The sequence below is a fragment of the Euleptes europaea genome, chromosome 3 (assembly GCF_029931775.1).
Source record: "Euleptes europaea isolate rEulEur1 chromosome 3, rEulEur1.hap1, whole genome shotgun sequence".
Classification (NCBI taxonomy): domain Eukaryota; kingdom Metazoa; phylum Chordata; class Lepidosauria; order Squamata; family Sphaerodactylidae; genus Euleptes; species Euleptes europaea.
In genome coordinates, this window is record NC_079314.1 from 96350040 (window position 1) to 96363475 (window position 13436).

At 44.4% G+C, this 13436-nt stretch overlaps 1 protein-coding gene across 3 annotated transcripts in view; it reads right to left on the reverse strand.

Annotated features, from left to right (window-relative positions):
• Nucleotides 1-203, reverse strand: part of NT5DC3 (5'-nucleotidase domain containing 3) — a 36915-nt gene extending 36712 nt beyond the window's left edge. For 2 of the 3 annotated variants that reach the window (XM_056847701.1, XM_056847700.1), the window contains exon 1: nt 42-203. In XM_056847701.1, the coding sequence (XP_056703679.1) occupies nt 42-93 (52 nt within the window). In that variant the 5' untranslated portion in view covers nt 94-203. The remainder of the gene's footprint in view (nt 1-41) is intronic. The other variant, XM_056847702.1, reaches the window with a different exon arrangement.
• Nucleotides 204-13436: the final 13233 nt, after the last annotated feature.

Consider the following 13436-nt stretch of genomic DNA (forward strand, 5'->3'; position numbering starts at 1 on the left):
ATAATAATAATAATAATAATAATAATAATAATAAAAACCACCTTTCGTCACTCTTTTGGCCTCGTTGTAGCGCGTCCACAGGTAGCTCTTCATATCCGGAGGCGGAGCCGAGGGCTGCTGCGGGGCCAGCGTGCAAAAGGCGCCTGCCCTCCAGCCGCGGCCGGAGCAGAGCCCGGAGGCGGGAGCCGTCCGCCGCGCGCACGCCTTCCCCGCCGCCTCCAGCAGGACCCGCGCGGCAGCGGCGGAGCCTGCCATGCCTGCCCGCCCGCCTGCCTGCCAGGAACTCCTTAGGCGCAGCGCCCGCTCCGCCGCCGGCTGAAGTCACTTCCTCAAGCCACGCCTCCCCCCGCGCTCACTGGACGGGGGCTCGAGGGGGCGGGGCCGCGCGCGTGTCTGCGCGGAGACCCCGCCCACCTCCCCCGCCCCGGGCTTTGCAAGGGGGTGGTGGGGCCGCCCCCTCCTTCCCTCCTCTGTGGCATTGGTTCGGTTGCAAGCGGTTAGATCCCTCGCGCGCGCCGCCTCGAACGCACAGGCGGGAAAGCGGTATCACGCCTGAGAGTCAGGCTGATGCAATCCTGCGCCCCGCTGCTCGGATGCATGGGAGGTTTTGCCTTGGATTTGCTGCTCTGTGTGTGTGTGTGTGTGTGTGTAAAGTGCCTTCAAGTCGCAGCCGACTTATGGAGACCCCTTTGGGGGTTTTCATGGCAAGAGACTAACAGAGGTGGTTTACCAGGGCCTTCCTCTGCACAGCAACCCTAGTATTCCTTGGTGGTCCCCCATCCAAATACTAACCAGGGCTGACCTTGCTTCGCTTCTGAGATCTGACGAGGTCAGTCTAGGTTCCCAACCTTTTTTTGACCAGGGACTACTAGGACTTTTTTGTTCGGTGCAGGGACCCCAAGGTTCAAAATAAAAATTCAGAGAATTTGAAAACAAACTTTAATCATAACTGTTAGTTAAACATTAAACTTAGAATAATATTTGAATATATATTTTTATAATAGAGAACTTTTAATTGAAAATATTAATTTATTATGGGTTTATAACTTTGTTTCGCGGACCTTAATTTAGTTCTCCTGGACCCCTGGGGGTCCATGGACCCCCGGTTGGGAACCAGTGGTCTACACTGAAGAAGAGAGCAGTGGGGAGTTATGGTGCCTTTGTACTGTTTGCTTGAGCCAGAAGTACATCACTAGAACCACAGAGGAGATGATATACGGGGTGGGGGGAGCATTATGCCTGCGTTTTCGTCTGCTCTTTGCATGCTGTTTAAGCAACCAATCACCTTCCCTGTAGCGTTTTTAGTTCGGAAACTCAATTCTCACAAAGATTTGGAAGGAACCAGTGGTTTGGACCAGGCTCTCTCTGACATCTGTGTCAGTAGGTAGGGCACTCCTTCAGAGTGTCACATCAGATACTCCGCATCTATGGTACTTCACCTTCAGGTAACTGGTGGCTAGAGTCTGCCTCTCAGGTTCACGTTTCACAAGATTGCGGATCGTCCTGCATCTTAAAGCTACCTTTCAAGTGTGTGGGGCCCCAATCTGAAGGTCAGTTTGGGGAGGTGAGGTCTTTCCACCTTGGTACCATTTTGCCTATCCAAACCACACCCATGATAGAGTGCCCATCCATCAGACGTTCTTCTCCTGCTTGTATATGCACACGCCAAGAGAGTTCCAAATACTTTGCTGCCCCTGGCACCGAGGGCACTAAAGACCTTGTGCATTATTTCAGAACAAGGGCGGGGGGGGGGGGTTTAAGACTGCTTGCTACATTGGACACAGGAAGCTGCCTTATACTGAACCAACCACTGGTCTATCAAGGTCAGCATTGTCTACTCTGACAGGCAGCTGTTCTCCAAGGTCTCAGGCATAGGGCTTTCCCATCGCCTACTACTTGATCCTTTTTGATCACCTGCCTCTGGATCCTTTTAACCAGAGATGCCAGGGACTGAATGTGGGACCTTCTGCTCTACCGTGCATTGACCCACGATCCCTTCCCTAGTACCCTGGCTGACCCCAAACACATTGCCTGCCCACATTACCCTTGAGCTACTATAAAATCTAGCCAGTTCTCTCTCTCTCTCACCCCAGATCAAAAATCAGCATATTACCACAAGAAATAGAAAACTAGAATTAGTACACACAGGTACTAATTAGTACTCTGCCTTTTCGCCCTAGGAACTCCCCCTTAAGCGGTGGCGGGGCTGCACCACCTTTTTTGGTGGGCTCGCTGTTTTCAATAGGGCATTATCCCCTTTTCCCCGTTTTTATTTTACAAAAAAACTTTTTTAGTCTCCATGGTGGCCGGGAAGCCTCTCAGGAGGCGGCACGGCTCCACCATTCCCGGCCACCACAGATCTACCCCCCTCTTCAGGATTGCACTCAAAATCTGTCCCTTACAGTACTTGATAATATTACCTACCTATTACTCAGGCTCGCCTTCTTTTCAAACTTGATTTAGTGGCAAGATTAAAATCGCTGACCTGACTGTGCAAGGCATTCTCGCCTTCAACACGCATTTGTCCTATTATAGAAGTTTTGTCTAACAGAGCGTGGGAAGTAATGGCCCACAATGCAGACAATCTTTCACTTTCAGTGCCAAAAAGGCCTCCTGTGGTGCCATGTGCTATTCTAGAAACATGCAACATGCCAACAGTTTGCAGGCTGCTAAGCATATTTGCTTGTATCTGAGGATTAAATATAGCCACTCCCATATCATAATAGCCCCCATTCCTACAAGACTTGCTCATCATCTTACGATCAGCAGGCCTTTTTTTACCCCCTGCACCTACAGAATCACTGCTCGACATGTTCTCTGTATTAAAGCCCTGACAGCCAAACCACTTGTTACAGAGGGTTCCATGTAGCTCTCCTCTCCCCTGATTTCTTCTTCAAAGAATTCTGGCTAGAGAAGCCAGGGGGGAAAGGACCAAGGGCTTGGGGTTCTTAATCTCTCCCAGAGCAGCAGTTTTCTGTCCCATAGATCACCCTTGCTAGTTTTCCCCCCAGTCGAAAAGACACTGGGACCAAGTTCACTGGAACAGACATACGGCATAACTCACCATCCAGCAGCAGCACAGAACAGTGTTGGGGGCAAATGTGCACAAGGTGAGCATGTCTGTGTGGAGGGATTTGTAAAGGAAAAGCAGCAAGCAGGGTGCTTACCCTCTCCCCCAACCCATTTTTCCTCTGCGATTTCTTCCTGCTTCCTCCCCCCACTTGCCCATGAGCTACACATGCACAAGAGAAACTGAAAAGCACATTTTAAAGCCCAAAATAACCTGAAGCAAAACTACAAAAAGCAAGATTTCATTGGGGGGGAGAGAGACGTTCTGATTTTCCTTTTCTATTAATATAATATCACGCTAAAATAGAACTGTTTTTATTCCTGAGCAAATCTAAAATTATTTTTCAGCTTAGAAGATATTAAGTTTGGAGAGGGGAGGGACTTCAGTGCCATAGGGACTAATTGCCAAAGTGGCCATTTTCTCCAGGTAAACTGATCTCTATCAGCTGGAGATTAGTTGTAATAGAAGGAGAGCTCCAGCTAGTACCTGGAGGTTGGCAACCCTACATGCCAGAGTGGTGTAGTGGTTAAGAGCAGTGGACTCTGATCTGGAGAACCAGGTTTGATTCCCCACTCCTCCACATGAGCGGTGGAGGCTAATCTGGAGAATTGGATTTGATTCCCCGCTCCTCCACATGAAGCCAACCAGGTGACCTTGGGCTAGTCACAGCTCTTAGAGCTCTCTCAGTCCCACCTACCACACAGGGTGTCTGTTGTGGGGAGGGGAAGGGAAGGTGATTGTAAGCCAGTTTGATTCTCCCTTAAGAGGTAGAGAAAGTCGGCATATAAAAACCAACTCTTCTTACCCCCACCTCTCCAACTGGTAAAACCTCCAGGACATAGCTACCAAAGTTGGCCTACTTTGGTGAAATCAGTACTAGAGATGAATTGCTTTTTGTTACATTTGCTTGATTTACAAATATATAAGTAGAGTCCTGGTAGCATGTATCCTAAAGGGCAGTAGACCCACAAACCCTCATGAGAACCCCAGAGAAACATACTAATCTTGCACCCTAAGCTGTTGGCAGTAGCACCTATCTTCTTCTCTCTTCCCACATACCTTCCAAAAGTGAAATCTGCTGTTTCTTTACACAGCTTCTTCTCTTCACTCAGCTAGAAGGGGAGAGAACCCTGCAAATTCACATGGCTACTTAACAGAGGAAGCTGCGGACTCTCCCTAACAATTAGTTCCCACTGAGGAACGTGAGCATTCTTTCCACCACAGGCTCTGGCTCCCCCAGGCATGCCAGTTTAGGTCAAGCCCGTAGTGATAGACCGATTCACAACAATCGGACAGCAAACACAAACAATCCTCAAAAAGGGCAAGAGTCCAGTAGCACCTTAAAGACTAACAAAAATATTTTCTGGTAGAGTATGAGCTTTCGTGAGCCACAGCTCACTTCTTCAGATACAGCTAGAATGTGAATCCATCGGTCTTTAAGTAGAGGAACAGTATGTAAATGTGAATAGCAGGCTTGATGGGATTAGGTGTGATATGCAGAAGAGTCTGTGATGTCCAGGGGAGAGATGGGTGTGGAGAAATTAGCATTGGTAATGGGCCATGAATGCTGTTCTGCTTTACGTTTACCTGTATAGCAGAACTTAACTAGGTTTTATCATTGCCACCTACTGGTCATGGAGTTAATTACAGCTCAAGACTTATATTTCCCCACTCACTCCTGAACCCCATTCCAAAAAAACTTTACATGTCACTTTATTATAAAGATCACCCTCTGTTCAATGCTTACTACAGTTCCATAGTATATGATCCCATCTACAGAGCACGCCATTTACAAACCCAGCCTCACCCTTTTCCAAACAGCAGATGGCATTGCACTTTGTTAGGAGAAAAACCTCCTCTCTATCCCATTCCTATAACATGCTTCCCTGATTCTCCTTTTAAATAACATCCTTTATTTCCTCAGATCCACTTGGCAAGAGGCTCTCCTGTCTCACCTAAACTAATTAGTGTGTGTGTGTATGTAAAGTGCTGTCAAGTCGCAGCCGACTTATTGCGACCCCTTTTTGGTGTTTTCATGGCAAGAGACTAACAGAGGTGGTTTGCCAGTGCCTTCCTCTGCACAGCAACCCTGGTATTCCTTGGTGGTCTCCCATCCAAATACTAACCAGGGCCGACCTTGCTTTGCTTCTGAGATCTCACGAGATCAGGCTAGCCTGGGCCATCCAGGTCAGGGCTAAACTAATTCATACCATGAGGAAAACAAAGCAGGAAAGAAAGACCAGCCTCTCTTCTTCTCTGCTTCAAAAAAGTCATCATGAGATGATTTCTCTTAAGAAGAAAACCCAGCCATGCTGGTTGAGAACTGGCAATCCTGCCTTATACACATATGTTTAAGTTCAGACAATAGATAAACAAATCACCTTCCCATTTTGATGAAGATTTTCAATTGGCTTAGTTTACTGGAAATTAAATTACCATTCTTTCCAAATTTACATCCCATACCCAATATAAAGCTAGCATTATGGCTATTAGTTTGGTTTCCAGAACGGACAAATGATTAAACACACACCCAAGTTCAGGGAAATAGAAGGCAACACCCATCTCCCTTCCTTTTCAAGTATGAATCAATTTCCCTCTCCAAGAAAGCACGGAGGAAATAAAAAGTGTTGAAGAACTCCACGTTTTAATGCCTCCAACTTTCCTTCCCCCTCTGCATTGGCATCAACCATTCCCAAACCAGTCATAAGCAGAGACATTTCCCAAGCATACCATAGTTCATTACCAACTCTCAAGTCAATTTTATTCAGAGCATTCTGGTTTCAGTCAAAATTAGCTATGTATTAAAGTTAACTACATGAGGAACTCAATGAAGGTTTCTTAGGCCCAAACCACATATGCGTTGTAAAGCACTGAAATCTCACAATGCCATTGTAAATAAGCCTTCCTATTTGACCATCAGTTCAGAAAACCTATAAAGCTAGGGTTGCCAGCTCCAGGTTGGAAAAATACCTGGAGATTTTGGGGGGTGGAGTCTGAGAAAGGCAGAATTTAGGGAGTGACGGGATCTCAGCAAGGTATAATGCCATAGAGTCTACCTTCCAAAGCAGCCGTTTTCTCCACATGAACTGATCTTAGTTAGCTGGAGATCAATTGCAATAGCAGGAGATCTCCAGGTCCCTACATAATGTGTATTTAAGTTGTCCTATTGCTACCTGGTATAAACTTGGCATTTATCATGTATTGAGAACTAACTACCTGCTTTTCAAATTTCCACACCAAGAGGAAGAGGAGGGCTGGAAAACACCTTAAATAGCACAAGGAAATTTTTGGCTTTTAACTTTTTGGGAGCAATATATCATATATATTATGCCTGCTTTTGGTGCAAAAAATACTTTCCCAATAAATCTATCCAAAACAATCTCTCCAGTTACAAGATGGGGTTACAGATGCTATTCTCAAAGCCTGTGTCTTACAGTGCAATTCTAAGCAGAGTTACACCATTCTAAATCCATGAGAAGAGTGTTACTATGCTGAAGACTACACAGTTAGCAACTATCATCCCTTGCCATGCATACTTTTAAGTCAAGATTCAGGCTAGCCTGATCTCGTCAGATCTCAGAAGCGAAGCAGGGTCAGCCCTGGTTAGTATTTGGATGGGAGACCACCAAGGAATACCAGGGTTGCTGTGCAGAGGAAGGCACTGGCAAACCACCTCTGTTGTCTCTTGCCATGAAAACCCCCAAAGGGGTCGCCATAAGTCAGCTGCGACTTGAAGGCACTTTACACACAAAAAACATAATACAACAAGCAGGGAACCCTCAAGGACCTGCAGGGGTACTCACTTTATTTGCCACTGTACCCTTTCCTCACACTTCCTTTTTCCTCTTCCCCTAGCAGCCCCCTTCTCCTGCTTCCTTCTCACTCACTCACCAACCTACTTTTCCTTTATTTGTCCCCCCAGTCATCAGTTTATTATTCATTTACATCACCCATTTTTCTACCCAATGGGAACCCAAAGCTTCTTATATAATTCGCCTCTCTTCCATATTATCTTCACAACAACCCTGTCAGGTAGATTAGGTTTAGAGAGAGTGTGACTGTCCCACAATCACCCAACAAGTTTCTACTGCAGAGTGGGGATTTGAATCTGGGTCTCCCAGTTCCTAGTCTGACAGTCTTACCACTACACCACTCTTGACTCTCAGCTTTTCCTCCTTCCCTCTCTCTGGCCAAGCTGCAAACGTCATGCCATGGCAAGTTGCTCAGATGAGTTGTGTGGTGGCCATTGCAAGGCCTAGCCAAGTCATGCAAGTTGTGTGAAGGCTACCACTGAGCCCAGGTGTGCTATATGGCATCATGTCATGCAGTAGCCACTACCACACCTGGGTGAGTCACACAATTGCATGGTAGCAAGTTGTTCAGTGGTTGCTGCTGGCCCTGGTGAGTCTTTCCTGCAGGAATGAAGGCATCAGCGATGGACTGGGAGGCCAAAACAGCCCAGGAAAAAAACCCTCCTGACTTTTACTGACAGAAGCCAAGATTTGAAGGCTGGCAGTATTGTTGTGGTTGCTTAGCAGCCCCCACAATAGCTACTGAAACCACCTTTCTTGAAGGTACTGGTGCTGCTTCTATTATTTGGGAAGATTAACCTTCCCCTCAGTGTATTTTTGAAGACATCAGATTTTACTGCAAACCTGGGATTTTTCTCAGGTCTTTATAAAGACCTGTTTCCTCTGCTCTTACCTGCTCCTTGGCATAAAGTTGTGTTCTTTTGAAGCCACTCTTCTGCATAAGCAGGTTTGAGTGCAATTTGTTTTCCACCTGCTGTTCATCAACACGTATCAACATGTTTTTACCAATGCAGAGGTATTTTTTTAACTCCCTGTAATAACTTATTGACTGAGCAATAAGTGTCTGCAGTCACTCAGCCACTGATGTGGATTCCTGGAAAAATTGTAATCAGAAAATTTCCCAGAGCACTTGCCAATGTCCTAAACTGAGCATCATCTCAATTAGCATGTTTATTTTGACAACCTATTTTTCACTCACATGTGAATTTCAACCTTCTTCTCAGTACCAATGAGAACCAGCACCTCTATGAGCATACAGAAGCACCAAGAGAGACTTCGTGGCTATAGCCACAATTCTGAATTAAAGCACAATATATATTTCCTTATCAGTTTTATCTTTACTACACAATTATTTCTGTCCAAAAGTATGCGTGTGTGTTGAAACAAGATAATAACCTACAAGAACCAAACAAGATAATGTTTGTAAAGGCAAGAGATGGTAGATGAGGTGAAGGTGGTGGGGAAATAGGGGGAACATAAGAAAGGCCATGCTGGATCAGACCAAGGTCCTTCAAGTCCAGCAGTCTGTTCACACAGTGGCCAACCAGGTGCCTCTAGGAAGCCCACAAACAAGACAACTGCAGCAGCATCTAATATAATAGGCATGCTCCTCTGATCCTGGAGAGAATAGGAATGCATCATGACTAGTATCCATTTTTATTAGTAGCCATGAATACTCCTCTCCTCCATGAACATGTCCACTCCCCTCTTAAAGCCTTCCATGTTGGCAGCCATCACCACATCCTCGGGCATCCACAATTTAACTACATGTTGTGTGATGTGTAAAGATTTTTGAAGCCACATTATTAATTGGCGGCTGGGCACACCCTCGCCATGTTAATATTGGTTCCACAGAACCCTGATTCTTGCCATATTGAAATATTGATTATAACAAATTCTGGGTCTATGGGATGCTCCTGGCCAAAGTTCACTGACTGTATAGTGACCTCCTTACCTCAGTAACCTTAAAAGGATTAGCTTCGGGTAATCCAATCATTCTATGTAACAGACAGCCAATGTTTGCTCAAAGGATGCTGGCTTCAAGATAGAATGTATCATTGTCTTTCTTTCCTTTTGATCTCATTAATCATTAATTGTGGTATGCCTTGCCTAAGTTCCATTGTGTGATCACTGACTGACCTTTGCATTGTAATATTCCCTAATAAAACTGACAGATCACTGGGGCAATTCAGATTGATCTCTGGAACTCAAGACACTGTATGTGTCTTCCCTCAAAGCACCGTGCATGCTTTCCCCAAGGCACTTTCGGGGTGCCTTCCCTTCAGTGAAGAAATACTTCCTTTTATCTGTTTTGAATCCCTCACCCTCCAGCTTCAATAGATGACCCAATTTTATCCCAATTTTCAAAAAAGGAAGGAGGGATGCCCCAGGAAACTACAGGCCAGTCAATTTGACCTCTGTCCCTGGGAAGATACTGGAGCAGATACTAAAGAGATCAATATGAGAGCATCTGAAGGACAACTTGGTGATCCGGGGAAGTCAACATGGATTTGTCCCCAGCAGGTCCTGCCAGACCAACCTTGTTTCCTTCTTTAACCAAGTGAGGAACTTACTAGACTGAGGGAATGTAGTTGATGTTGTTTACCTGGATTTCAGTAAGTCTTTTGACAGGGTTCCCCATGATGTTCTGATGGGTAAACTAGAGGACTGTGGACTGGACCTTAGGATAGTTAGGTGGATAGGGAACTGGTTGGAGAACCTCACTCAAAGAGTAGTTGTCAATGGCATTTCATCTGAATGTCTGGTGGGGTGCCACAGGGTTTGGTTCTGGGCCCAGTACTTTTCAGCATTTGTATAAATGATCTGGATGAGGGTGTGGAGGAACTACTCATTAAATTTGCAGATTACATCAAATTGGGAGGAGCAGCGAACACACCAGAAGATAGAGATAGAATTCAACGAGATCTGAACACAAGTGGATGTGAACAAGATGCAATTCAACAAGGATAAGTGCAGAGTTCTCCATCTGGGTAACAAAAATGAGGGACATACATACTGGATGGGGGATACACTTCTGGGCAGCAGTGTGTGTGAACAAGATCTTGGGGTACGGGTGGCCCGTAAGTTAAATACGAGCAGTCCAGTGTGATGCAGTGACAAAAATAAAGCTAATGCAATCTTGGGATGCATAAACAGAGGCATAACATCCAAAATGCAAGATGTCATAGTTCTGCTGAACACTGCATTGGTCAGGCCGCACCTGGAGGATTGTGTGCAGTTCTGGAGGCCTCACTTCAAAAAGGATGTGGACAGAATCAAGAGGAGGAGAGCAACAAGAATGATCAAGGATGCAAAGGAGAGCGACAAGGATGATCAGGGGCCTGGAGACCAAGCCCTATGAGGAAAGGCTGAGGGAGTTGGGAATGTTTAGTCTGGAGAAGGGATAGCCCTCTTTAAGTATTTGAAGGGCTGTCACCTAGAGGAGGGCAGTGAGCTATTCCTATTGGCAGCAGAGGATAAGACTTGCAATAATGGTTTAAATTGTGGGTGGAAAGGTACCAGGCTGGATATTAGTAGAAAATTTTTTACAGTAAGAATTGTTCAACAGTGGAATCAGCTACCTAGGGAGGTGGTGAGCTCCCCCTCACTGGCAGTCTTTAAGCAGAGGCTGGATAAACACTTGTCAGGGATGCTCTAGGCTGATCTTGCATTAAGCAGGGGATTGGGCTAAATGTCCTGTATGGCCCCTTCCAACCTTCTTCTTCTTCTTCCCTTTGCATTTGAAGACCTCTATCAGTGCTCAATAAAAACACATCTTTTCCAGAGGAAAGCAAACATTTATTCCACTAGGGTGTGCTGTGATCCAGTGAACGCTTCAGAGTTAGTAAATGGCGTTTTCTCGTGTTCTTTTATAAAAGTGCTCTTTTATAAAACAGCAAAGACTGGTTCTAACTTAACCTCCATATAGGACTCACAGAGTATGTTTAATAGGAAGACCGATTGTCTTTGCCACACATTTGTTATATACAGAACTGTTACACAGTTGCAATTCCAAATTACATGAAATCTAGCATTTGGCAAAGATTCTGGTACTTAGCCCAGCATTTGGAGGGGGTGGGACTAATTCAAGTTTCCAGCTCTCTTGAAAAAAAGGGGGGAATGTAGATGGTATTCCCCCCCAACACATATATACATATATGTTTCCTGTTTTCCATATGTCCCTTTCTCCCCCCCCCCCCAAAACACTACCTATATTCTGTTCTGATTTTCACCATCTGGAGAAATTTGAGATGTGCCTTTACAATATTTAAAGGTGTATCAGCATTCCTTTTATCCTATTCTCCCCACCACCCTCTAAAACCATATATCTAAATAATAAAAGACATCAGAATTGGGGGGAAATGTAACTCAACAATAAAATATAAAATAAATTAATACAAAACATTACTAAAATAAACAGAAAGAGAGAAAGTGCTGCAGCAGTAAAATTACCTAGTAAGTGCCAAAGTACCTCCCACAAAAGAGAAAAAATAAAAGGTTGGACCCAGCCATTTTTTGGTAGGAAGTATTCTCTTTGACCACAAAAATTATGCTGGGAATAATTAATCTTGCATGATCAAAAGTCATGCGGAAGAGAAAGAATGGGGAAATGATGACATCCTGGCTCTCTCCCGAGTCCTTATGAGTATCCCCTTTGTAACGTTCTAAATTTTACCAAGTGCTTCTCAGGTGTACAACATGGGAAAATGTACAGGGTCTTTTCAGCAGATTTATGTTCTGAGAAAAGCAGGGCAGCGATATTCTTTAACCTGAGAAATAATTTCACTAGATGAGGCAAAGACTGTTTTCATCAAGGCAGAGCCATTACAACCTGCTTTGCCCCTCCCCTACAGTCCCAAGAAACTCAAAAGAACACTTGTCCCAGAAAAAAAGAAAATGCCTAGGGAGACACTATTACCACCTGCTCTGCCCTTCTCTGGTCCCTGTGGATTAGTTTGTAGATGGCAGGGGAAGTAGGGACAAAATAAACATGACAGCGTCCTTGCTTCAGCCACAGTTAGTGGCTAAATAATGTGTGTTTAAAAACAATTCTAGTATTTGATGCTGTAGGGTGCATTGGATCTGCACTGAGCAGAGCAAAATGGGTTAGAAGCACACACATATAAATAAAACTGTTTGAAAGCTGTTAATTTTCCTTTTTACCAAGACATCAAACGTTTTAGAAATTCCTATCAGTACTTAGCACACACCATTGTTTGGGCATTAAAGGCAAACAATCTAATCTAGAAATTTAGTATACAGTGTGCCAACATGTTCTAGGACATCTAAGAGCTGGATCAAATTTAGAGGGTTTGAGAGAACAACTAGCTAGGAGTGTGAGTAGCGGTCACTAGAATTCCTGTGGATGCATGAATAGTGCATTAGAGTGCTCTGCAATTAATATTAAAAACACACAAAAATGTTGGGAAGCTGGTAGTTCAGTGGTGAAATGCATGGTTTGCACATGCAAGATCCCAGGTTAAATCTCTGGCATCTCCACTGAGAACACTTTCAGGTGGTAGGGCAAATGATTGCTCCAGAGGGTTCAGCAAGACAGCAGATCACACTCAGCTAGGTTATCCAAATAGATAGACACACCAATGGACTGGATGAGCAAATGGTTTGGCTGCGTCATATGGCAAGAATGAAGGAAATGTTGGAGTGTAATGTGGTGGCTGTACATCCAATAACAAAGACCTGAGATTTCAACCGGAGCTTTTGCATATGAACTTTGATCCAAGGCTAGCATAGCTAGCCCTCCCTAAGATTTTAATTGCAGTGAACACAAAGTGGAACAATGGTGCATTCTAGATATGATGCATGTTTGCTCAGAAATTCCATAGGCTTCAGTGGTGCTTACTCCAAACTAAGAGTGTACAGCATTGCAGGCCTAATGTCATGCATGATATATTTTAGCTGCTTTTGCAAATATACCCAGAGTGTGATAAAATTAGAGTTTATACTTATAGTGGCTACATTAACACATTTGTCCTCTCTGACTGTTACCTGCATAATAGTCTCAGAACCTAATCTTTTTCACTGTTGTGAAGATCTATAGAACTGTAGTTCTGTATGTGCAAAGCCAGTTAGTGTTTTCCAGAGCAGCAGCAATTCATGCTGGACAGCTCTGTTTGAAAGTAAGGGGAGCTTCAAAAGCAAGTAACAATGTGGCATGAATGGTGGTGGTAGGAACCATATTCAAAAGAAACAAAAAGGCCAAACCTCACTAGGGGTGCACAAATCCTTAAACTAGCCTAAAAAACCTCTTTGGACTTGGCCTCCTTTTACACGTTGCTGGTATGTATTGAACAAATAGCCAAGTTCCCTTCCACTTGGACGGTATAATGTCTTCTGTGCTTAGGAACTGGATCTAACAGCTTTGGTAGCTCTTATCTAATCAGAATCTGGAACGTTTTACTGTATTCTGAATGAGAATTTCTGTGATAAAATGTTCTTGTCCGACGCTGAAATGACTGTTTTTGAAGTTGTTGGAAAATGAGTATTTTATGTAGCTGAAGAAATAGGGATAATTTATTTGCCATTAACAACCACCC